The 26947-nt window shown below is 42.1% G+C and overlaps 3 protein-coding genes across 3 annotated transcripts; 2 read left to right on the top strand and 1 right to left on the bottom strand.

The window, feature by feature from the left end:
* The first annotated feature begins 141 nt into the window (after window positions 1-141).
* LOC120820628 (neuropeptide Y receptor type 1) lies at window positions 142-4811 on the top strand. Its single transcript, XM_040178605.2, has 2 exons — window positions 142-281; window positions 2770-4811. Exon 2 carries the CDS (start codon window positions 2840-2842, stop codon window positions 4175-4177), a length of 1338 nt encoding a protein of 445 aa, XP_040034539.1. The 5' UTR covers window positions 142-281; window positions 2770-2839; the 3' UTR covers window positions 4178-4811.
* An 80-nt stretch (window positions 4812-4891) lies between these two features.
* mcph1 (microcephalin 1) lies at window positions 4892-26940 on the top strand. Its single transcript, XM_040178595.2, has 15 exons — window positions 4892-5108; window positions 5699-5753; window positions 5849-5940; window positions 6042-6160; window positions 6288-6372; window positions 6567-6678; window positions 6760-6891; window positions 6978-7058; window positions 7679-8797; window positions 9476-9582; window positions 11684-11721; window positions 11830-11992; window positions 12085-12162; window positions 26218-26455; window positions 26553-26940. Exons 1-15 carry the CDS (start codon window positions 5040-5042, stop codon window positions 26603-26605), a joined length of 2541 nt encoding a protein of 846 aa, XP_040034529.2. The 5' UTR covers window positions 4892-5039; the 3' UTR covers window positions 26606-26940.
* Window positions 11508-22410, bottom strand: angpt2a (angiopoietin 2a). The gene is made up of 9 exons (XM_040178604.2): window positions 21928-22410; window positions 19401-19556; window positions 18452-18573; window positions 18135-18373; window positions 17642-17769; window positions 17199-17300; window positions 16551-16717; window positions 15278-15408; window positions 11508-14345 (listed from the first exon to the last, which is right to left on the bottom strand). Exons 1-9 carry the CDS (start codon window positions 22189-22191, stop codon window positions 14173-14175), a joined length of 1482 nt encoding a protein of 493 aa, XP_040034538.1. The 5' UTR covers window positions 22192-22410; the 3' UTR covers window positions 11508-14172.
* Window positions 26941-26947: the final 7 nt, after the last annotated feature.

Here is a 26947-nt window from a genome sequence, read left to right as displayed (position 1 = left end):
CCTACTTTATGTCTTTATAACAGCAGACTCATCTGACGCCCTTTTTGGCATGTCATTGAATAAACCACCACTGTGTGACAGCAGAGTGCAGCGCTCAAAGGGTCTGGCATTAAAAGCTCTCCTAGCAGCTCAATTCTAGTGGAACCACAGCCGCCTTTTGTCTGTGACAGAAGCGTTGTGGTGGCTGTGATGTTCAGGTCCTTCTCCAACTCTCACATCTGAGGATTCACATCCGTCCAGAGCGTCGTTTCCTCTGTTGTCTCCACGAGGCAGCCCACCACGTGAGTGCTTTATTTTCAACAGATAGGAACGATATACAACGCGCAGTAATGATCTTTGACTGTCTTTTCGTATATGAAATTATTGGTTCAGTAAATAGATGTGACACTGTGATGTTTCTCCACTGTCAGCTTGCAGCCTTTTGTCCACAGATGCATTCTTACTGTACGATTTTTGAATGATGAAACAATAGCAAACAGTAGTAGTTTTTCTGAGAATATGCATCCAATTTCCAATTTCATGCATCCAACACAGGGAAACTGAAAAAGAAAGAAGAAAAAAAAAAGTACTCATAAATATGCACATGCACTTATGTTTAATGTTTGGTTTGGAAAGCCCGTCTCCTGAAAGCCATCGTTATGATATAAACTCTGGAGGTACCACTCACGGTCCCCCGACACTCCCGCCAATAATGAAGCTCGGGTCATCGGTGCAGGGGCAGAACACCGCGTCTGTTATCCTGCTCCTCCATATGCAGGAGGCAAGAAAATTGATTCTGAATAGTACCACCATGCGCGTGTGTGTGTGTTGGATATTACTGAAAAATGAATTTGCAACTGGGAATTCCATTAAGTGGTCATATTCCCTGGTGTTGGGTGTAATGCAGTAATAAAAATGGAAATAGGTTTTTGAGAAATCACACGATAGAAACAGTGAGCATCTTTTAAGATACAAATGTTAGATTGTTACATTTTCCCAGTGACTACACAGAGTTTGGGCTTCCTCTTTCACATGCGCATATGTGCTCGAAAGGACAGCACATGTGTTTCTAATTCATTAAAGGCAAATCAACTTGTCATTCCCTCCAGGTCGGCTCACACTGAACCTACAGTACAGACCTATACAAGGCTCCAAAAGAATAAATAAATAACATGGACACTTGTATGAAATACAATGGTGTAGTCACAAAAAACATCTTGAACTACCATAATATTTCTATAGAGAAAATGTTATGGATGCAGAATAAGATTCCAGTGGGATGTGCTTTATGTAGAACCCCCCCCCCCCCCCCCCCAAAAAAAGATGTAGTTGAGAATACAGGTCAATAATTGAAAATAAAAATATAAAATATAAAATCGAGAATAGATTTAAGTCAGATTCAAGGAAAAAATGACAGTGGGCAAGTCTCTCTTCACTGTCATTACTGTCCCTGAGATGGAAAACACTTCGCTGAGGCAGAAAAGGAGAATGAACAGAGCAGAGCGGCGCCAGGTCACTGTGCACCTTATACTGCAGAGATGTTGCTTTGGAAAGGAGTTGACGGCACTAACAGCTACCTACTGGATATGCATCCTGGTGTCACATCATTGCACCATGTCCAGGTTTCTAATAGCCATTAACGGGAAAAGTTCCCCCTTTTCTCCTGCTGTTTTTTATGATTCCTCTGCTCTGTTACAGCTGTTTTGTTAAATCTGGTTACCAGTGACATTGCACTTGCTTTTCCACCATGCGCCTGCAGCTCACTCAACACACTGACAGAGTTTGTTAGTAATGATGCAGTGTGAGGTGACTGATAGCTAAGTGTGTGTGTGTCGTTAATGGGAAATGACAGGCTCATTTCCTTCCCGATGCTGGTTCTCACAGCACATGGCAGAGGTTTCAGGGGAGAGAGCTGAAGTCCATTTTTAGGATTCTGACAATGTCATGCCCTTTCACTCACTGTGACATACTACATAATTTGCTGTGTAAAATGGAAGCCTCTGCGTCACCGTATGCATAGTAATTGTATTGTCATCAAGCTATTATGCTCAGTCTTCAGATCTGACGGTAAGCGATCAGTTGTGGGAGGAGAGCTGACAAGTCTGAGATCTTAAGATTTGTAAAGAAGAGAAAGAGAGGGATTGTTAAGACAAAGAACTGAAACTACTCTGCGCAACATCAGCAGAACAAAATACTAATAGTAGGGACTATAGTGAAAAAATGTGCCATTCGCCAAGTGTAAACTGCATAAACAACCTCTTTATGGTGTGTAACGTTCTTATTTGTGTATTTTGTTGACAATCATCACAGAAAATTGGAGAAACAGTTTTTTGCATTGATGGTAGTTTTTGCAGAATTGACACATCAAAATTTTGTGTTGAGCTGACGATGGACCTTAAGATGGAGAAGTCATTCCTCCTCTGGGAACTATGTCCACAATCATAAAATGTAATGGCATCCGTTTAACAGCTGTTCCAAACAGCAATGTTACTGGCACGACTACATTTATAACAAAAAGGCATGTTTTAATTGGAGCGATTTCTTAAAAACTCCTCTTACAATGTTTTAAATACAGAAAAGTTCTCACTTCTTTGCATCTCTCCTGAATTCCTCTGCTACCGGATCCACTTCTTGCCTTTCCTTCACTATTTGCTTCTCTTGGAACAAACAGTATCCCTTCCGCAGGAACTTCCACTTTGACTTTTAAGAAGGATTGCTTTGCAAGTAATTACTGTGTTTTTCTTCTTCTTCTCCCTGTGTCCCCCTGTGCGTTCCCTCTCCCTGTCTCAGATGCGTGTTTTAAGAGTACCGGGATGGACAGTTTGATCCTGGGGGCCGGTGACACTGAAGTCCTGGTGAGATGTCCTTTAGCGGCAACGAGAACCAGGCTTCTCCGTCAACGACAGCTCCAACTCTGCCCTTCAGCAGCTCCACCTCCCCACATTTCCAACCATGGGAGGAGGGGGAAACCACTAGTGAGTCTGTGCCCGAATGGTTGGGGAATAAGACCCTGATCCTTTCAGACCTCGCCGTTCTCGGGCATGATGAGCAGTGCCATATGTCCTCTGCCCTCACAGTGTGTCTGGTTGTGTGGTACAGCCTGACGATGGTGCTGGGCCTGGTGGGAAACATCGGCCTTATCTGCATCATCGCCCGTCGCAGAGAAAAAGTCAATGTCACCGGCATTTTCATCTGCAACCTTTCGTTCTCTGACATCCTAGTGTGTGTCTTCTGCCTTCCTTTTACCGTCATATACACACTAATGGACCATTGGGTGTTTGGGTCGCTGCTATGCCGGCTGGTGCCATTCATCCAGTGTGCGTCTGTGACCGTGTCTGTGCTGTCTCTCGTTTTCATTGCTCTGGAAAGACATCAGCTCATCATTAACCCATCTGGATGGAAACCAAGCATTTCTCAGGCCTACATGGTGGTGGTTCTCATTTGGATTCTGGCCTCCTTCACCTCCTCGCCGTTCTTGGCCTTTCAGCTGCTCACAAGCGAGCCCTACAACGTCACCATGTCTCAGCCTCCACTCCATCACCAAGCCCCCTCTCAGGCTTATCTCAATGCATCTCCACCTCAGCCTTACAACACATACAAAAACTCATCGGCGCTTTCAAATTCATACCACACACTTTTCTCTTATGCCCCCGCCTCTCCACATATGGAGGCCTGTCTGGAGCACTGGCCTTCCCAGCAACACCGGCTCGCTTACACCACATGGCTCCTTCTGTTCCAGTACTGTGGCCCACTTTTGTTGGTCCTGCTCTGTTATGTCAGAGTTTTTGTGCGCCTTCGTCACCGCAAAGACATGCTGGACCGCGCCAGGACACCAGAGAGCCACAGCATGACTCACAGCCGCCGAATCAACATAATGCTGGTCGCCCTCATCACCGCTTTTGCTCTTTGCTGGCTGCCGCTGACCATCTTCAATGTGGTGTCAGACTGGAACCAGGAGGCTCTGCCCATCTGCCATCACAACCTGCTGTTCTCCCTCTGCCACCTGCTGGCCATGGCATCCACCTGCATTAACCCTATAATCTATGGCTTCCTAAATTCCAACTTTCACCAGGAGGTGAGGGAAGTGCTGCTGCACTGTCGCTGCAGTCCGGTAGAGGAAGGGTGTGAGCGTTTTCCCATGTCCACAGTGCACATGGAAGTGTCCCGCACCTCCATGCCTCAGAGCAACTCTGTCTGACTGTCGGATTTTACAACCTGAAAGATTGTGCTAATTTAGAATTTAGTCACATAAACTGTACAAACTGACTAATGCCGTTTGTTCTACCTTTTAATGACAATTGATTGAAAGTGAAACATTATGTCACTGGTCTGAAGTGAAGTGTGATTTACAATGTTGGTTTATATTATTCTGCAGTATCGATAAGAAAAAGAAAAAAAAGTCAAACAAAAATATCCAATTTTGGATGCTTTACAGAGTATTGTAACTATTCAAAAAGTAAACATTATTTATAATTCTATTTCAATTTTATATTAACAGACTCTGGACTTTGCAGAGCTACTGGGCCACTAAAATCTCCAAAACATATAGAGACCAATAAGGTTGTTGAATTGCAAGTACTAAAGTTGATATTGAGGCTTGTGGTTGAACAAAAAACCTTTGAGACTTTCCTACCTGATGTTTTGTGTCGTACCTCTGTTTTATTTCTTACATGTTATTTGTTCTTTTGTATTTTTGAAATTTTTGCGCAGTGAGTTAATGTGCCATTGTTGTGACTAATGTGACCCATGAAAGTAAAATGTAAACGTTTATTACAGTGTTGTAATATAAATGTGCTTCAGGTGAGTTAAATGAATAAATAAATAATAACACATTTGTCCAGACTTGGCTTTTAATTGATGCAACATTCTGTGAGGCTAGTGGCTAATGAAGCCATCTATAAATGCCTGTTTCAATAATATTTAATGCGGCCCCAAATTGGAAGCTGTACCTGTGTTAGTTCACAGTCGAGGCTTAAAGTAGACTTTTCGAAGACACCAAAGTACCATGTTGCCTTTACTGTCGATCCCAGCCGGAAGTGACGTTTGTCACTCATTGACCAATGAGGTTGGAGGTCCCACAATGCATCTCTTCACAAAGTGCAGGCGCGAACGATGTACGCTGTAGCGAGGTATTGTTGAAATCTACGTAATTTAAACTTCCCCGTCGCATAAAGTAGATATTTGTGTTCATGACTTTGTCCGGCTAATAGTCTAAACTGTATATAACACATACATCAGCACATTACTGAACTATTAGCCACAACAGCGTAATGCTAAGAATAAAAAACAAGTTAACGTTGGTTATTATCGTTAGCATCGACATGTAGCGTAAACTACCAGCAACGTTGAACTGCGTCAACTGTTAACGTTATATTATCAATTGCTAGGTAATACATTTACATATCCAACGCTAATGATGTTCAAACCTGTGTTGTTTAGATGACTGACGCTGCAGTTACTAACCTCATATGGGCTAAATGAAGTTGTTAAACCGTACGTTGGGTAACTTCCATTCACTCACGCGTTAAACAACGTAACTATGGTTACCTTGTTTCTCAACTCTAGCGTGTATCATTGCGTTTCAGTCATTAGGTTTACAGAAGGCAACTGTACCTACATAATGTGCTTTTAGGATGCAGTATGGACTCCTACAACACACACACACACACACACACACACAGTGTGTGTTCTTTAAAAAGTGTCTATTGTTTTTGTGTAGACAAAGCTTACGAGAGAAGTCATGACAACAACCAGCAATGGTTCTGTTCTTAAAGGTATTGAACATCTTTTTTTTTACTGCACTTCATTTAAGGTTAAGTTGAACTTAATTTCTTGTGTAAATGTATGACTATGTTCCATATGTTTGCAGATGTTGTTGTCTATGTGGATGTGTGGTCATCAGACAAAACGGCAAACTATTCTAAACCATTCGTTCAGCAGCTGCAAGAAATGGGTGCTCAGGTGAGACAGCACGGCACATATACACAAAAGCACTCTATTGCTTGCCATACCTTTTCATACAATGTATACTTTGCAATATGTAAATGCCTTATATTTTACAGGTATCAAAGTCATTCAATAAACAAGTCACACATGTAGTCTTCAACAATGGCCACCTGGCTACATGGAAGAAAGCCAAGAAAAATGACGTGAGGCTTGTCTCTGTTCTCTGGGTAGGCAGGTAAGAAGGACACTGAGCATAAAAACTGTTATTTCCTACTCCTAGTGTCCTCTAGATGTATATGGTATTATCGTCATCCTTTATTTGAACAATATTATACTTTTATTTTTGGCAAAATTATGTCCAGATGTTACGATGATGGGGTTCGTTTGGATGAGGAGATGTTTCCAGCCTTTAATGATGAACGCAATCCTGTATTGAAGAACAAAAGAGTGAGTAGAGTCAGATGTGCATGAGGCCTTTATGTTGGTGCCAAAGTTTAAGCTGTTAATGAATATCACTGTTAAACCACGGTCTATAGTTTGTGCTGATTGTGGGTCTGTTCCTTATACAGAAGAGAAAGATAAGAAAGAATGTTTGGTTTTTCTATCTTTTTACAAACATATTTTTTGTGTTTGACGTGTAGCATCGGTGCATGCAACCAAAAGATTCTCCAGAGAGGACACCTGAAAATGACAGACGCATGAGAAAAAAATTGGATAAGATGATGAAAGACATGGCTCCGAAACAACCTTTTGGTAAGAGATTATTACACTTTTAGAAACCTCTAAAAAAGGTGAAATTACAAACCACATCCTTTGATTTGCTTTCACCCACAGTTACAGATGTGTCACCTATCATTATTGATGAGGAGAATGGAATCGTCTATAGCCCTGCGTTGAAAAGATCAGATTATATGGCACAGCGTTTAAAAGACATGAAAGAGAAACGGGAAAACCTCTCACCGACAGGTATGAGCAGCGGCTGCAATTGCACTGGAAGATAACTGACAAATGCCAACCCCCTGAAATTCACACATCTATATTCTGTCTTTCAGCTTCACAAATGGTTGAACCCTGCTCACCAGCTGGGATGAAGCCTTCTCTTGGGAGCACACCAACAGTCCTCAAATTAATGTGTAAGAGTGTTTTGGTGCTACTGATCAATGGAAAATTGTATTGTTGTGTTATAATTCAAGATTGCACTTGTATCTTAGCAACTGTGTCTTAAAGCAGAATTGCTTAATTATCTTAAATATTGATTTGGCTAAAGCTCTTATACCAAGGAGTTGAATGTGAATGGAAACAGCAAATAAATGACGTCGAAACACTTTAAACATAGCATGACAGCACTGAACATTTTAGCATGTGGTCTCTCTGACTTGCTATGCGAGCAGCTCCTCGTCCGCCTCTTGATGCCTTTTCCACTCTGCAATTTGTGAAGTGAAGAACAATGTGAAGCGAGAGCCCCTGCCTGGGGCTTTTACACGGTTTGGGGACATTGATAGGGCTGTCCTTGACATGATGTATTTGTTGAATCACGTATGTCAGATAATACACTATTTGTTTTAAATAAGACACAAGTACCACTTTACCGGAGATCAGCTCCTGTCTTTGGAATAAGTTAATAACATCTCATTAGTGGACTATGAGGGGGCACCTAGTCACTTTTAAAAAACAGCTAAACAGACAAAAACCAAGAAAAAGGCGCTAAACAACGCACAATATTCATATTTATTCATGTATTTTCTGAATATAGATGACCTGTCGGATGATGATTCCAGTGCTTCTGTGGCTGACCCTGCTTACTCACCTGATAAAGAAGAAGGGAGAAAGCAAGTGGATGTCACCAGCCATGACCGCCGTGAGCAACACCACACGAAAGACTCCAAAGAGCCGTGTCTCTCACACGGCCGCGATGTGCAAAAACAGATTTCAAGTCCAGTAAAATGTCAAGACTTCAAGGAAGAAGAAGCGAATATTCTAAAAAGGTCTAGAAGGACCTCAGTCAGAAAAAAGGCAGCGGAGAAACACAAATTACTAAGTTTACTAGAAAGTCCCTTAAAGGATAAGATATCTTGCAAGACCACAGACTTGAATAAAGAACAAAGGGAATCAGAGGTAAGATCCTCTGGGCCATCGCCTTCCAAAACTCAAAAGGAAAAAATAAAAGTAGCTAAATCCTTTACAGAGACACATTTTTCTTCAGATGCTGCAAAATCTTCTAGCGGTCTCGCCATACCAGACAAATTTGGTGATGGTGCAGTTAAACTGTTAAAGGAACCTGCTCCCCCTATACAGAAAACATCTAAACATGTCCGGACGTCATTCTCTGCCTTAGTGCGGTCTTTCACTCTACCCAGCGACTCTAAAAGTGCTGCTTCAGTTTCCACTGAGGGAGACGATAATGTCTTCGAAGACTATTTTTCCCCTGCCAACCACCACCCTATATCCAAAGGACTTCCTTTGCCTAATCTACCCGTGGGGAGAGACATTCCGAATCAGTTGGACTCTGTCCCAAAGAAGAGTAAACGAAGAACTGAAAGCAGAGGATCCGAAACTCCAACTAAAAAGAAGAGGTTACACGAAACAAGTCCGAATTCTGTTTCAAGCAGCAAGCCCCAAAGTCATCCTCAGCAGGAGGTCCAAGAACCTCAGCCTGCATCGCGGAGGCCAAGTGCCAATGTCACACACAGGGCAAAAAAGCGACAGAGACAAAGCATGTTGCCCTTCACAAGCAGCGGCACAACCACGAGCGATGCCACCAGACGGAGACGAGCCTCTACAACAGTGCGGCCCGACACCGCGTCGATGGAGGCCGATGCGGTGTCGGAGCTGCAGAGGAACTCTGTCGCTGCCGTTTCTCATGCAGTGGAAAGTGAGTAGCTAGGCTACAAAGTGAATTGAACAAAACAAATGATTGCCAACGGTGTTTGAACATTCACAATGGTGCGTGTTGGTAAATGTTTCTGTAATCACCGGGCCATTTTAAAGCCAGCGTATTTCCGATGATTTATTCCTGGATGTCACATTTTAAAGAAATGAATAAAGAAGAAACTTTCCTCTCATGTTATTATCAATATTCTCGTAATATTTCATATTTCCTTTTTGTCTTTTGAAGACCAAATTTGTATTTGAGATTCTAAAGTTGGGTTAACCCAGAAACTGCGGCTGGAGTTAAAGATGAGGAGTCAATCTATCATAATTGAAATCTAAGACTTAAAAATAACATCATTGATGTAAAATAAGCTTACTGTATCACAACACATGACTAACAGAGATGTAGTATATCTGTCAAATTGAGCCCAGGGCATCTTTAACATAAAAAAAGCACATTTGTGAGTCAACAGTTATTCTAGTAGTAATTCTAATAGTGTCTGAATGGCTTATACATTGAAGTTAGTAGTCACTAGTTACTTCAAATTGTGCATTGTAGGGCTTTAGGCAGGTGTAATGAAGAGATGAGAAATCATCATCATCTAACATGCAAAACAGTGCCACCCCCCCCCGACACACACACACTGTTTACAATTGTTTTTCTTGTTTTCAAATGTAGGAGGGGGAAATGTACGTATGGTTGCAGCTGGTTTAACAAAGTTCCCGTCTGAAGGCAAAGAAGAGCGTCACAACTTGAGTCTTCAGAACATGGTGAACCAAAAGAAGGTAAGAAGAATGTTTACTCTACATCATTACTCAACAGTATTGAATATTCAGATTTTGTTTTGCAAAAAATCAAAAAGGTGATATGGTATTTGTATTGTAAATTATGCTATTTATTCCTTCCAAGTGTTGTGGGACTGCAAGAACAGGATGATCTGAGCATTACGTCCCCAGTGGGTACCTTACCAGTTAAAAAATACACTTTATTTTATACACTTTCCTTTGTCCACCTTTGACACAATTTATTTGTGTTCTTCATCCTTCTCAATTTACCCGATGTTGGGTTTTATTTATCCCAAGGATCTATTGCAGCTGCAAAAATTGATGAGAAATTCCTGACGCTCGTGGGTTTCCTGTACAATAGGAAGTCCGGGAACCAAACATCAGCGGCGTGTCATACCTCTTTAAGTATTTCCTCCGTACGGTCACACACTTCCACGCCTGTAGGAGTTTGACGCAGCTAGTCAAGAGGTTCCGTCTGCTCCGGAGGACTTCCTGTGTTTTTTTTGCCTCTGTGATGGAAGCGTACAACTTCCTTGCTTGTGATAATGCACCTGGGCTCTGTTTTCGTTACGCTGGTAACCTCAAAAAGCTGTGGCCTGAAAAGAGCCAAACATGCCCCCCCCTGTTCCGTGTGAGGCAGTATCGATAAACAGAAGCTTATAAGAGGTAAAACCTGCGTGGCTCAAACGATCTGTGAAAGTGTAAGAATTGACACAGTGCATGTGGCTTCAGGACAGATGCGTGTGGTTTAAAAGTAAACCATTTTTTTCCTAAACCCCTTTATGCAGCAGGTTCATTCTGTAATTGCCCATAGTTTACGGAATATGTTGACTGATTAATCAGTGGAGAACTGTCATGCGTGCTTGCGGCGCTCTGAGGCCACGCTGCAGGTCACAGCTCTTTGTCACAAGCTCATTATGTCCAACTCATTTTTCAATGCCCGTGTTTTTTGTGTCGCTGTCAGAACACGTCCCCTGCATAAGATAAGCCACGGTTCCCTCTGAGGAAACGTTTTAGAATAGCTGCCGGTGTTGTTTGAGTGGGTTTGAAAGACCATAAGATGAGCCGATTTTCTCGTTGCCTTTTGGCCTCGCTCAGGGTGTCAGAAGAGATCCTCGACGAAGTGAAATAGCAAAACATTTTTCCTTTTGAAGAAAACCTCCTGTCGTTGCGGCCCGAGGACCAGCAGTCACGGGGTCGACGGTAACCACCTCCGTGAATTCCAGGGGACAATGTGATGATGGTGTGGGAGGGACCGTTGCACCGTTTTGGCACCGCTGTGTGCTGCAGGCCTTAACCCCTGACTTCCAGCTGGGGGGAGCTGACATCAGTACGTATCGGTGTGGCAAGAAGGTCCCGGTGGTCCTCAGGTGTTTGTGTCCATGACGGCTCGCTGGATGGACCACAGACGTCAGGTTACAAATGTACAGTTCCATTTGCGCTGGCTGTGAATATGTTTTTCTCCCCTCGCGGCCTTGCGTGTTTGATTTCCTTTTTCGGTCTCTACGCAACTCTCCATCCGGCGGGGTTGTTGAAAGTGCACGGCCTGCGTGTGCGCTGAGTGGAAATCCTTTTACCTGCACCGTGCTGTTCAACAAACCAACTCACACACAAAAGAAACACATGCATTTTATTTACTAGTGTCTTTGACACATTTCCTATTAATGGATACTGTATCACTGGCGTCTATAAGGTGTGCATTTGTTCTACGTATTTCACAGATTTAACTCTGTTTTCTGGGATTTTAACTCCTACAGAAGACGAGAAACAAACTCAGCCAAATCCTCACTGTGTAGCTGTTCCACCTCGTTCCCTTGTTTACCATATATGTGGGTATTGTGAAACCATACAACTGGGAAAACACCCCAGGCCAAGACCTACTTCCCGTAAACAAGAATGGCAAGAAAGCATCAAACACAGATTCATTTTTCCTTGGGAGCATGTTGCATAATCCAATAAGGGGTTTAATGTGATTTCTCTTCCAGCTTGGTATAATTGCTTCACATTAATCTAATGTTTACACAATTTAATTTCACAAAAGTGTCACGATCAGGAAGTACAGAAAATGTTTATCCTGTCGTAAACTTTGTCTTTTTTTCAGGTTATGAGAACGTTGGTCATGACGAGCATGCCCACTGAGTGAGTACAAACATGTAACACATTTTGGACGCCTCGGTGGGAAAGCTGGTAAAAATAAATGTTTAAGCTCTTGTGCCGGATGCTTTCTGTTTCATCCGCCTCTTGTAGGAAGCAGCACACGTTGGTTCAGGTTGTGGCGACACTGGGCGGGTTTTCAATCGTTGACCGAGTTTGTGAGAGCACAACTCACGTGGTGTCCTGGGGTCACCGACGGACTCTCAATATTCTGTTGGGCATAGCGCGAGGCTGCTGGATCCTGTCGTTTGAATGGGTGTGTAGTTTGTATGTGTTTTTGAAGCAATTACGTGATGGCTTGTAAACTGATGAAGAGGTGTCTCAATATCTTGTGTTTCTCCGGAGTAGATCCTGTGGTGTTTGGAGCAAAGGCAGTGGATTCCAGAGGAGCCATATGAACTCTCAGACCAGTTTCCTGCAGCACAGGTGAGAACCAACTCTTGTATAGTAGTACAATAAAACGGTACAGCACACGGGTACTAGCGGCATTACCTCTGCTGTAAACCTTTCTGTGTTCTCAGGTGGTGCAAACACCACCATGTTACTCATGACACTCATTTATATTGAATGACATTAAATTAACAGATGAAAAAGGCTGTTCATGTCTTTATATTCTGGAAATGACCGAAAACATATAGAAGCATGTATATTTAATACAGTTTTCAATCTTTTTTTCCCCTGGAATATAGTGCAAAGATATTTTTTTCTGTTTAGCAATTTCATTGCCAGTTGTCCATTTTCAGTTGGTCTGTTTTTCCTGGAGCTTCCTGTGTGAACTGTGAATGTTGCTTCTTCCTGAGTTCCCCATTCAAAAATCTCTGTTGGCTCCTGCTACAGCGAAGGAAGACGTGAAGTATGAATGCGGACAAATGTCGTCACGTTTCCTCTCTGAACGTCCCCGTGGCCGCTCATCATTCCGGTACTCAAAGTACAAAACCACGTGCCTGGCGTGCACGACTGTGTCCTGTTGAGCGCAATGATGGCGTCAGTATATCAATTATGGGAACTACAGTTCAAACAGACGTTTTTCACAGTGAATTTGAATGAGGGCTGAACTGAGTGAATTGGCTGTAAGATAAAAGACTAAAACTTAAATATTTGAAGCATTTTTTCCATTTTAATATTACTCAACAACAGAGGAAATGTTACAAGTCAACGATCAAGAATCATTTATAACTGGATTTTGGGTTGATTGTCCCATTCATCTGAAGAAGTATTCTTTTATTTGTAAATAGTAGCCATACATAAGAAATTCTCATGTGCCAATTTTATTTTATTTTATCCATAAACACCCCAAATGGACTTTGTCATATCAATATTGCTGTATTACATTAAATCAACTGTGACATGGGATGTTATCCACATTGCTCGCCATGAGCTATATCTGTCTCTCTTCTGACGATTTGGGGATTTAATTTGAAATGTAACATTTTGATTAGGTACCAAAAAAAGCAAACAACATATGCAATTTTTAAGCATTTAGGATTTAGTTTTTTCCCTTGAAAACGGACATTGCTGGAAGATTTGTGCTGCTGTGGCGACTGTGCTCTGTGCCGGCCGATCGGTGCCATCGGGTAGAACAGGACTGAGAACGAGAAGGACTTTAGAGCTCACGTCTGAAGCCCTCTGCCTTGTGCTTGTGTTTAATATTCAACTTCAGGTACATAACAACTGGTAGAACATTACAGACAACCACTTCAAAAAGGCCGGTGAGAATCGTAGCTTCTCAGGAGTACGGAAATACGTCCCCAGAACACTGGGCACGTATGAGCCTGTGGAAGTGTACTGCAGGATTATATTAAAGGAATTCCTCCTAGTGAGAATGTGCATAAAATAGTCAATACCTAATAATCTAATTTCCCCCATATATAATGTTAAATATAAAACTTAAAAACCTACATATAAATTAAACAACAAATTGACATACATTCCTGGGAGAAAAACAACAGTAATCTTTAGAGAAACAATTTCTGTGGCATTTTTTTACATTTGCGTTTTAGACATTTAACAAAACCATAATAACTTTGAGCCAGTGGTTTTCTGCATGTTGTACCATAGTCTCATTTTCTTTTTACAATGACACAGGCTGATATTATTCAAATATGGATGGTTAAATGGATATTGAACTAAATAAAAGTCTTTAAATAAATGTGAATATCACACATTTTAATATTCTCTGTGATTATCTAGATATTCCAAATGTAATAACTGTAGTAATCTATACATAGCAGTAATACACATTTCACTATATTTATATATATATATATTTAATCCATTGTAACACAACCATTTGATTTAAATTACTAAACATAGAAAGGCACAAAATATATAAAATCCCTTAATGAAGTACTTTGGTTCGCTTGATACTTTTCATTTTAGTTTTTTGTAGTTTGCAGGCAGAATTTCCCACCAGCTTGGTGTATTGTTTGAGTCAGTTCAAAGGGAACCTGAGAAGTCTGCAGGTCTGATCATCATTGTGGTGGACTGCAGTGAGTAGCCCGAGCCTTTCCAGTAGTACCATTTGATTCCATTGAAGCGATTTGAGTTTTGGCCTTGCTGGTAAAACATTCCATTCAAATTGGACGGACCGCAGGCATCAAACCACCAACCTAGAACATCAAAACAAAGGACAGGTTGTAACACATACTCTATCTATAATGAATGGTCGATTTCAAAGAACTTAAATTGGAGGTTATTTGGCTTCTGCGCAATGAAAAGCAATAGCATACTATTCAATTTGCACTTTCACACTGTAACTCAACGCTTAACGCGGCTTCAAATGAGCAGCCAGAAGCCTCTCGTCATAAAGTGTCCCTCTGTTAAAGCAATTCCCATTTGGCTGCATCCAATTGGCTGTGACAGTCAATTTGCTACTGCTCATATGGAGCGGTTGTGTCACCCATCGTGGACTCGCTGACGTTTTTTTTTAAGTGCCAATGACACTCTTTATGTTTCCATGCGCGCGTGCTGGGAAGAGACTGACTGACTTTATGACTGTGGATTTTTGTGTTCTGCTCAGCAGTAGTAACCGGGCCGTCATACGAGATCCTGCTTGGCTTCTTCTCACTGGGTCAGTGCCACTTAGCAGCGAGTGTGCGTAACGTGCAAGCGGAGTCCCCCCGCGAGGCGTCTCTCATGGGAAAAAAAGGGAGAGGGTTGGAGTTTTCATGCCTTCGTGCTCGCTCGGCAGACCGCGATGCAGCGGGAGACAAACTTCTGGCAGCGGAGTTACTTTCAAGGGAACGGAGGGGGACCTTTAAGCTACAAGAGGAGAGAGCCGCTCTGTTCCCAGGCTATTAATGTCAGGCATTGTAGGGGGCTGAATTCCCCGATGAGTGGATCAGTGATTAACTCTGAGCTAATTGTGCTCTTTGACCTGGCCACAAAAGTACGGGAGCCCTTAAGATGCCCTTGAATATTTTCAGGGCAAGTGCCAAGATTAGGGTGGGTGGGAATTTGTTGCTCACAAATCAACCCGATATTTGTATTTTCCCGACATTTGTTCAAAAGCACAAGCTATTCATAGAAATGTGTTTCTTACCCCCTGTTGTCAGTTGTGAACATTTGCAAACACATTTGTCGTTGTCTTTATCCTTTGTACTGAAATCACTTCCTGGCTGCCCAATGCTGCTTATTTTGCCCGCCGTTCCACTGAAGCCTTTAAGGTGTATCCTGTAGAATGGAAGAGGGAGAATGAAGTGGTTTGGCATAGGGAATAAAGTTTGTCCTATTAACACCACCGTTTTGTTCTCTTTGTGATTTTCACAAGGAGCTGGCTGATTTCATATGTCGTTGTTCTATTTTTATTTTAATGCCGAGGAGTTCCCATTGTGCTCGTTGGGCAGTTTCTTTGTCAGAGTTATTTGGAATTACTGAGCCAACTAAGGGGAGACCTAATTGGTCATAGTCAAGTAGACCTGAGACCTGAAAAGAGCTGTGTTGAATTGCAGCATTTCAAGGTCTGTTTGTCGAATTCAAAGGAAGTATCTATTCCAAATCAGCTTAGGTTCAAGGAAAACACTTCTGGCGGTTGTGTTATTGCCAAGAGGTGCAAAGCCAATGTTAGACATCCAAGACATTTAATGCATTTCCTATTTTTTAAACACTGACCAGTTTTATTACATTTTCTTTGGGCGGATGCCAGTACCAGGAAGTAGACAGTCGTATACAGCAAATAATCATCTAGAGGAGTTTCCATAATGTGTTTTGCTTTTAAAAAGAGGTAGGAAGTAGGCAGGAAGTCAACATTTAGGACCCTCAGGTTGTTTTTTCTAAAGAAGGTTTTGCTTGAAAAACGGGCCCTGTCAGTGTGTCCATTAACATGGTCTCATCCTCAATGTAGAGAAGTGTTTTATTATTATGCCATTCATAAGAACTTCTTATAAAACCAGATGTGTTTTAATGCAAAATATCCATAAATGGAATAGACCGCACTACACGTGAGTCTGAAGATACTACTACTTTCCTGCTCAACAATGGCTGTTGTTACTTCTGCCTCTTAATGTGGTTACTAACGTAGTTGTTAATTTCTTCTTGATCATGTTAAAGCTTTGAGATTTGAGGCCTTGCTTTGGCTATTTGCTCCCTTTGAAATCTGGCACCGGCTCATTGTGCATTTTCTGGATTGCAGACTTCAAAAGCACTTTTGTAACAGAAACACTCTGTCTCGAGATTTGCTGATGGGCTTCTTTGCCCTTAATAACTTGAGCTGCAAAATATTTGCTTGAATCCATAATGGAAATAATAAAAATGTTCAGTAATTGGCGTCGAGCATCCAACACAATTGCTTTTTTGATGTTGTCAGCACAACGTACCTGTAATTCAGTGCTTCACCTTCGAGGGAGAACTGGTCGTACTGTGAGAATGCAGAGTTTCCTTCCCAGTCGCTCAGCTGGATCCTCAGTCTGTAGGGCTGCTGAATCGACAGTCTGGACACAAACTCATTTCCCAACCAGAATTCACCCGAAGGGTCTCCAAACCCCTGAAAAACCATAAAAGAAATGTAATTATGGCTTGCGGGGGGGGGGGGGGGGGGGCTTTGTAAGTCTCTTTTTCCATAAGCAAAAGCACATGACCAGCATATCCATTTCTCGGCTGCAACACTGAACGATCTTTTCACTGAAAATAAAATTTAATCTTCCTCTTGACAGTGCTGTTCAATTTTTGGGAATTATTTAAACCCCTTTTTAATTATATATATATATATATATATATATATATATATTATATTTAATATTTATATTTAATATAGTGTGATTTCATCTGGTGATTTCAATGAGACAAATTATAGTGATTTCATGTTTTGGCTGTTGCCTCTTGCAGAGCAGAATCCGCCAGGGCTTTAGAACACTTTCTAGTGTTGGCCGAAGCCAAATCAGCTCATCGTTTTGTGCATTAGGAATGAAAACCGTAGCCTGGGTTGTATCTTTTTAAGGGAAGAATTTCTTCTGGATTGCTCTTACCTTTCTGTACTCCTGCCACGTTCGGTGAAAGTCAACATGGCCGTCAAAGCGTTTTTGTATCACGGTCCACCCTCCTCCTTCTGTTTGCATGTCGCAGAAAGCCTTTAGACACAAGGAGAGGGGCGTTGCTGCAATTAATACCCCAAAATGAAGGCTGTGCAAAGACTCCATCCTCGTTTATAATTTGAAAATGCCGTCGGCCGTATTTGAGCCGGTCAAAACAACTGTCAGGTTCCAAGGAAGGGACAGAGAATCAAAGTCTGAGTCTTATTCGCTGAAAAGTTTCTAAGGAGATCACAGTTAGAGCTCAAGCATGCGCGTCATTAATGGAAAGTCTGAGAACATTTACACTCGACCGCTGCGCCTTTCCAACACAATGCTGAGCACGTCCGGCGTTTTATCAAAAGGGTTGTGTTATTGCGTAATAGACAGAAAGACTTTACCTTAACCTCAGTTGTGTTGTTGGGCAACGTGAGAGTGTAAACGCCACTCTGCGTGTTTCCTGACTTGAATACAGCGGCGCAGTCCGTGAAGGCCGTCGGAGTGTCCTGCATCATGACCGTTTTGCTCGCTGCAGAAAGAAAAGAAGAAAAAAAAAATCGTCCTTGTCATTTTGACACCACACAATTGAATGGCATGTAACTGTCCTCCTTTTGATAAGTTCACATCTTCTCAGGGGGAAAAAGGTCACATTCATTGCATTGGTGTGGCAGCTTTTGTGGTATTTCAAGTAAGGTGACCTTTTCTTTTTGTGCAATCCACCAGCGCACGCACACACACACACACACCTACATGGCTTAAACAATGAATCCTGGGTTCTATTTGTTGCGGGGACATTTGATTTGATTGGTTCGCTGGCGTATCATTGAATTCAGTGTTGTCTTTTACAAATGTAAATATAAAAGCAGACGGGGCTTCGAAGAGGTCGAGGGTCACCTGGAGCCGAGCCGATGGAGACGGTGTGAATGAGGTTGTTGACGGTGTCCAGCAGGTCTTGCTGCTGGCGCTGCAGCGCGGTGTTGTTGGAGGAGACTTTGAGGAGCTGCTGCTCCAGCTCGCCGATGATGGCCGTCTGCCGGAGGATCAGAGCCAGAAGCTGCTCCTTTTCATTTCGAAGCATCTTCAGCTCCACCTGCCTCTGCTGCTCCATCTCGTCCACCTTTTTCTCCAGAAAGCTGCGGAGAGGAAAACGGTTCAGCCGTGTTTTTCACTTTGTGGGCCTGATAGTTGGAATTAGAAAGTGGTGTATTCACCTGTTTTTGTCATTCAGCTTGCTGATGTCATTTGTTTGGACAATTAGTTGTTTCTCCAACTTGTTGGTTGACAAGGAATTTTCAAGCAGTTGACGCTCAAGTCGAGTTGAGTGACGAATGACCTTGAGACAGGAGAGCAAGGTGAGTCCAGGCTGTGTGAAGTTTAATTCTCCATACTAAAAAACCTTTTTTATTCACTATCGCCTCAAAAAGTGCTCAGGATCCTCCACGTATGCCATTTCTTTCTCCAAATGAAATTAACTTTAAAAAAGCAACCTTTAAGAAGGTTTTGGTAAAACCTTTACTTTGTCCTGTCAATCAGCAATTAATCCAAATAATTTGGATTTTAAGTTCTGTCGCAGTGGAACAAGTTCAGGACAAGCCCCGTTTGCACCTCCAGAGTGACGCATACCCGAACATGGGAAACGGTCAAACGCACCCCAGGCAGACGTATTGAACTGAGCTCTGGGGTTGTGGGGACCTTGGCTCTAATTTCCCCGTGAGGAGGAACTGAACTCAGCACAAAGCAGGTTGTTTACATGGATCCTTGCTGTGTGTCACCAATGGGGCTGTTGATGCCTTTGAACAGACGGATGTGTGATCGTGACAAACTGATAGACCCTTTCTGTGGGAATAAGAATGGGCTAATAACAGGAAATGCTGTACAGTTGGCTCACGGCAGGTCACTGACGTGTAGCCACAATAATAAACCTTACTTAGTCATGCCTGTTTTTCCCCCTCTGCTTATTTTCTTTTTCTTTGACATCATTTCATGCACTGTATCGGCCAGCCCACTGAGTCCCATTGAATGGAAATCAATGTTAAGCATACTCCCCTCACTAAAAACAACTTTTCCCTGTTTTTTGACATTCTACTCTGTTGCCCGGTTTGCTTGCGTGCAAACCTGCGTCGCGCTGCGTGTTTACAGCTGCAGGATGTACGGCCTCACCTGGGCCTCCACGCTGCTCATTTTCCTCGTTTGCTCAGCGGTTTGACTCAGCAGGTTGGTTCCGATTTCTATCATCGTGGCCGTGTGGTTTTGCACAGCCGTGTGTTGGAGGTGGATCATGTCCTGCTTCATGCTGTCCTGTATGTAGTTCTCCAGCTACAGCACAGGGGGAAAAAAACAACAATTGGCTTGAGCTCGAAAGTCATTGATTAGTGTCATTAGTGCCCACACAATTCCGTTTGCACTGACTGGAGTGAACATTACATTGACAGTGAAGTTTGGATAAACTGTGTACAACCTACTTTAGCAATAGATTGATGGTGCTGTATAAGAGATTCATAATCGAGCCCCATTTTTCAATTATTTGAGGAGAGGACAAAGGTTTTTAACATATGGCCTCAAATAGTAAACTACTCAATTGTAATGTTTTCTTAACAAATTAATTTATTAAGTTATTAATATACTTATACTTGACTCAGGTTTACACCTATGGAATGTAAGCATGTCCATATGAGACCTCTGAATCGTGGGAATAATGAGCAAGGTTGCCCTCAGGGTGGGAAAAGGTCAATATTTCATCTCTACAAGATTTGTCCTTATCTACCTTACAGTATCGCCAGATTTAGAACGACACCAATCATTAAGTTATTTCCTGCGTGGTGTTCCTGAGTGGCAATCAGGTCACACGACTCGTAAACAGGATGGAAGTGTTGAGTGAGGAGTTACATCCTTCATGACATTACGGCGTGTGTGTGCGCAAAGTGGAAACCAGAGTCCCTTATATATCGCCGTCAGGTTGCAGAATGATGTTTGTTATTTACTCGTCAAGTCAGCAGCGCAGCCCCAAACAGCCAATTTTAATTTTAATATGATATATTGTGCAGATATTTATACAAATAACATCTGCAATCAGTGCTGATTTTGTTTGTCTTCCTTTCATGACGTCCAGTTTGTTTTTGTTTCTTGGAGACACAAAGGGATGTGTGGTAGGTGGGAGGCTGTCATTTGAAATGCTGGCAGGATGTCCCATTTACAGTCAATGATGAAATCCGTTGTTTACTTTGTGCGACTCAAAGGCGTCAGTAAAAAAAAAAGATTGTTTCCCTCAGTTATCGTCGGGCGGCATTAAAGTCATTCGATCAGTCGAGCGCCTCCTGGCGAGATGTGTACAACCTCATTAAGGGACTTACATGATTAAGTGATATGCTTCTAATTTCTTTATCTGCTTATTCTTATTTAATTCATAGGGTGCTCAAACCTTCAACATAGTGTGGCTGCATTTATACTATTGTATAGTTATAATGTAATTTTTAGTAAATCAAGGGTTACAATTGAGGTAGGAAGCTTCCAGCAACTACTTTTTTTTATACTGTCTAGTTGTAGCAGAAATGTTTTATCAGCAATGACACACCTCAAGTGCTCGTCACGCGTAATGATTAAATAGTCTTTTTCACATCTTTATTTCTGGGTAGCTGAGGTAACGCTGGCACACGTAGCCGAGTGAGAGACGTTTACAAAGGGGAATTCTACCTCTCTGTCAACGCAGAGAACGTGTTGTCATGTTTCACTTTGTCCGTAAACCTTAGCCGAGATCTCTTCCCCCACGTTCTTTTACTTGTGCACATGAATTTGTGGAAGACACAAGATAAGGAGACACCAACGTCTTCTTCCATTCGCGTAGACACATTTTATCAGCAGTGCTCTTTTGACTGCGAGAAATATGTAACCTCTCTACACCAGACCTGCCAGTTGGACTTTGTAAAATGTTAGTTTGTTTTGCAGGCATTGCTTTGATTTCTCAGGCAGCACTTGAGCTTCTGTGCCCTCTGAGCTCAACGCGAACAGACCACAGCTTGTTTTATGCTGCCAGGCGAGGGTCGTGTGATCACACAGAGAGGTGCTCCCGTTCTGTCGTGCTAGTTTTGTAAAGTTCTGATCAGCGATCACACTCTAAAGAGGGAGAAGAGGGGGAGTTAGACAAGAAGCCGGGCCACCTGCGGCCCTCGTGGGGGCACCTGCACAAACTCTTTGTCAGTCATCATGTCCATTAGCGGTGAGGGAAAGGCTCTCACAGACAATTGGCATATTAGTCATACTGGTTTCAGCGTTTGCTACAATAGAATTGATTCTCAAAGAAACAACAGGTCGGTTGACACTGTGTGTGGTTGTTTGGACACACTCGGTCCTAAAATGTATTTTTCATTCTGGTTGTTAAAGTGTGCAGGTGTTCCACATGCTTAAGTATATTCGCTGATATACAAATGTTTTATTTGGAAATTGGTTCAAACAATCACACTAATATATCTTATGTACTAGGTGTATCATTTTCCTCCCTTCTTTCCTTTTCAGCAAATTGGAAAGGAAGTATGAATGTTCCCACTGACACCAGCGTCATTATTTAGTCCATAATGGTCTCTCAGATACCTGAGTCGACTTTGTCCTCTCTTCTCCTCTGACTGATCACTCGAGTCATTGACATCACAAGCTAATGCGTTGAAGTGAAACCGTGGCTGTGACGCGGCTTTACCTTGTGCAGCCACTGCGTGTTGTTCTCCATGATGATCTCCAGTTGTTCCAGCCTCTGAGTCGACTCCTCGTTGTCCCCGGGTCCATCTTTTTGAACGGCGTAGTTGCTGCTTTGGGTTTGGCAGTTGTCCTGCTCCGGCAGCAGAAAGGTGTAGCTACACGGCCCGTTTTGGATCTGATATTGTCTCTTAGCAACAACACTGTGTCCTGTACCCACAACGAGGCAAAAAGCTAAAACTAGTAAGTTTGCATGCGGCATCTTCATGGCAGAGCTCTTCACCTAAAAAGGGAAGTTAGTACTCTTATAACTGTTAAGCTTCTCTTAATGCCCGGGTGTCTGTCCCGGCAGGGATCCAAGTGCAAATAATCCTCTTGGGACTCTGCAGATTTCTTTTTATTACCTCTCAGCGGCAGGAAGAGGAAAAGCAATCAGGAATTAGAGGTAGTGTGTTATTCCCTTTAGGTTAACTGCCAGACTGCATGTGCTGGCTTTTCATCAAGCCCCCAACCAGTTGTTTGAGCTGCCCACGGCCCCTCTGATTAGCCAACTGTGAGTTCAGACCACTCCCCCCTCCCCGTGGCCGCTGCGAAGAGCAGCGAGGTGGAGATTCCTTTCAGCGCGCGCTTACTTAACACAGAGAAGCAGATGCACAAAACTACACACGTTCCACAATATCCTCTGTAATACCCGCTTGGTTTTTTTTCTCTTCTCCGGCTAAACAGCTACTCAGGATGCAGCTGTGATAGTAGCAGTGTCCATCCCATTCATTGACAAACGACAAACACACGTGCATCTTTGAATGGGAAATTAAGAGGGAAAATGTATCAATTTTCTTACATTGTTTTAATCAGATGCTTAATCTATGTTAAATACATAATCCCCAGAAATCTACTGATTATTCTTTTTTCTTGAGAATGTTATTCTGTTTAGTTTAGTTTTCTCCCTATGTTTTTACTAGCTTTTTCTCTATTTCCAGACCTTATTTTGGTTCTCATGGTCCTTAATAAAGTCTCATATAATGTGTTCTTTGTAGAAACCAAAGTTGCCACTTGCTGATCTTTGACCAAAACAGTTCAGACTTTTTTTATGCTTGATGGTACAATTTTTTACAGTAATTTGGATGAAATGTCCTTGGCAGGGTTCTGCCTGAGTCATGAATCAGAAAAGTGGTTTTGAATATTTATCGGATTGTGGATGTTTTCTGTCTCTTGTCCACTGGAATAGCATGAGATGGGATGGTTGGATGTCATCCACACGTATTTAATGCGGCTTCATCATTTTGAGGCACGCTCCGATGTTGTTGAGAGGTTTGAGTATTTTCAGCCACGCGTTGTGCACAACATGCCATAAATCCTCGAGTTAGCAAGCTGTTATTCTGTGGCTTAAAGAAAAGGTTTTTCAGTGGAAAATGGTTCTGGAGATATTTTTCCCCAATTGAAGGATTTTCCCAACCTTATTTTAGTTTATTTTTCATGTCGCAGTGGGGGAGCAGAGTTCAGGTGTGTGATGCAGGAAAAGGCATCGATACAGGAGGATGTTTTGTCCCACGCTGCAGGAATGTGCTTCCATCACAGACTCCGTCTTTATTAGAAGACTCGGGTTTCATCTTCAACAGTCTGCCTATTAACCAGAGATATATTTAGCTTCATATTGTGTACTGAATACACACCTTTAGCTTTGGATTGGCCACATTATAATGTCAACTGCACCCATTTTTCTTTTCTTTTTTGCCAGGAAGTGTTCAGAATCGCAATATGCAGTTGGATAGAAATGCCGAAACAGAATTGTAGGAAGTAAGCTGATGTCATAGTTACAGTATAAGGGAAATGCAACATATTTAAAGAACATTACCAAATAGGAAGGACTTGTCGTCATTCCAAACACTGACTTTTTTCAGGTGTTCAGAATAAGCTTTAATCGCCATGTGCGCAATTTGCCTCCGGTTTGCAGTTCATTTTATTACACTGCTCCTTAATTGCTGGCTGGTATTGGTGGTTGCAGAGCTTCCAAATCATTCTGCGTCCCTGCAGTCTCTTGCACAACAGAAACATAAGTAGACGTTAGTGGCTACAGGGACATTGATCCGGATGTCAAGTGGTGGAATTTCCCATGTGAAGAATAAAAAGATATTCTCAATTTCAAGAGTGCTTATCGGAGAAAGATCTTTACCACAAGTTATGCTGTTTCTTCTTATTGTGGATGTCATGATGCCACATCAATTACTGGCAGATAATATAGTTCACAGTCTTTGCTTCTACTGTTGTAGCTTGTGTACATTATATAACCCAAACCTGAATGCTCTGCCAAATTGTAAGAAAACAGGAAATCCAGAAAGAAATTAAATAAATTTAATACATTTATTTGAGGGGTATAAAATACCTTTTGATGTATTTCTCCCCATCCCTGACTGCGGCTATCATGACCCGTCCTGAAAGGTTCAGCGCTGTGATACTGAGGAATTAAACTTTTTGAATGCAGTCATGAAAAATGTTTCTTTAATGCAGCAGTTTTTCGGGTATATTAAAGTACGTTTATGTAAATCCACACAGCTGTCTAACTCAACTTGGAAAGTAAATGTTGTAGCCATCTATACTTTATATGAGATCGACATGTGTGCATGTTTTATGTGCGCACTGTGGGTTAATCTTAACTTGACCCCGTCTCTGAACCCTCTGACCAATCCCTGATTGCGTGTGTAGTCCAATTAATCAAACCACTTTGGCTCGCTGTCTTTTTCTTGTTGCCCTTTTTCATTGGACCGTTGCTCCCAGTTTTAAAAGCCTGTGTCGCATATAGACCTCGCATAGTCTTCAATCATTCTCTTTTAAGTGCACAATGTGGGTTAATCTTAACTTGACCTCGCCTCTGACCCCTCTGACCAATCCCTGATTGCTCGACGTAAAGTGAAACCTGTGTGAACATTGACAAAAGGCCGAAAGCATTAACTCTTGTTTCCTGGCATTCAACTGTAGAATAGAGCCGATTGTCCCCTTCAGTGTAGCGGCTGACCCTTGCTGGATAGAGAGCTCGCCCGTAGTGAGAACTCAGAGCATCACTCACCAAACCCGAGAAGAAACACGGCCTCAAAGATATGCACATGCTCTCGTTGAGTAGATAGTACTCTGCGAACAATGTGGGCCGCCAGCACAGACGTCATCAAGGCTCCCCTCACTGCCACTCAGAGTGCAACGCAGTTCTCCACGGTAATGTGCTTCTGATTTTTCTCATTTTAATAAAAGAAAATATGAGGCTTCCCTGTAGTTGCAAACAAATGGAAATAGTCTTGCATGGTTGGTTTACTTTTTTTATGTCATAAACTGCTGTAAGTTCAGCAGTGACCCAGAAATATCTTGTCATACGGCTAGATGCTATTTGAATTGGCTTTAACGGTGGATAATTTAATGGATGGATTGTAGTAAATGGCTGCTGCTTTTTGCCTCCGAACCAGATTTTGCAGCAGTCTTCTGTATCTTTAGTAGCCACCTTCAGGTCAGTTTCAGCATTGACAGGTTGGGGGTCCATATTCCTGTGATGTATATGAGGGATATACGTGCATGAAGCATGTGTGAGTTTCAATTCTAAACCTTTATTTACCAGAACTAAAACAGAGAAAACTACTTGACAATCTAAACACGCCGGGACATGGCTGAGAAGTATGAAAAACACTCAACAACGTTTCACAACAAACTGGTTTGAGGATTTTAGTGAACAATGAGAAGAATTTTAATTCAATTGATAATTTAATTGATGTTCTCAGGTGGATGTACTTTATTTTCTCCACTGAAAGCTCCTTCACTCCACTTAGCTGTGCTGCACTGGTCAGACGGGAGAATTTAGATCATTATCATCTCGGGAAATTTTGTCACTGCGGGAAAAGCACAGGTGTGAATAATAAAAGTGATTTTGGTTTGAAATAAGCTGTCACACTGTCGTGGCTTACTAGCTTATTACTGTCTTATATTGATATACATTATGTTAACAACTTTGAAAAAAAGTGATTTTTAAAGGTGCTGGCGACGGGATTTTGTTTTCTTCCGTGTATTGAACTAGTTCTTATGCTAATCTAAACTAATCAGCTGTATTTAGCATGTAGACGTAAGAGTGTCTAACTCTAACATTTAAAAAGTGTATTTTTTAGGATACAAACTATTCCTCGTCACATTTCCGAAAACTGGGAACAGGCAAATGTTAAAAGCTGTTTTTCGGATATTCTTACAAGCACGTTGAGCACCTGAAAACTGAAAACCTGAACTTCAAAACTGAGCGTTTAACAGTCATTTCTCCTCCTAGATCTGTCGTCTCCAGAGGCACCTGTCTGCCGGGGAACACCAGCAGGATCTGTTCCACGGCCAGCCCGCCATGTTTGTGTCCCAGCACTCCCAGCCTCCCACTCACAGTCTGGAGGAGCTGATCCAGCTCTGCGGAGGAACAGTCACCAAATCTGTGCGACAGGCAGGTATCTGCATCGGGAAGCACGGCGGCAGGAGGCCGGAGGGAAGCAGGGTCCTGTCTGAGCAGTGGGTGCTGGGTGAGTGTGTTCCTGCCAATCGGTCTCTTAAATGCTCAATTACTTTGTTATTTCACTATTCATTATTTCATTTTTTTTTTTTGTCATTTTATTTCAGATAGTATCACCCGTTTGAAGCGGCTGTCATATGACAACTACCTCTTGGAGTGAAAGCTGTGAAGTTCAGTTTTTAGTAATTTATACGTTGAGCAGCGCAACAACTTGTTGTTGCACAAGGGCTTTACATAATTTCTCTTAAATATTCAGTTACTGTAAAACAAGAAAAACTGCTTTGACATTGTGTGTGAATCTTTTGTTGTTTTTGTTTATCTTTTATTGTACTAACCCTTAATGTATAATGTGAAGAATTTAACAAGAAATTAGACTGTTTTCAATTCTAACACTGTGATTTTAAAGATACTTTCTGGGCCAGTTCAACACTTAAATGGTCTATTCATACAAAAATGTTTTGTGGTGGCATTATTAATAAATACTTTTTGACCGTGGTTTTCT

Source organism: Gasterosteus aculeatus, chromosome 6 (genome assembly GCF_964276395.1).
Source record: "Gasterosteus aculeatus chromosome 6, fGasAcu3.hap1.1, whole genome shotgun sequence".
Lineage (NCBI taxonomy): Eukaryota > Metazoa > Chordata > Actinopteri > Perciformes > Gasterosteidae > Gasterosteus > Gasterosteus aculeatus.
The sequence above is the reverse complement of the archived record's forward strand: the minus strand, read 5'-3'. Positions and strand labels throughout refer to the sequence as shown.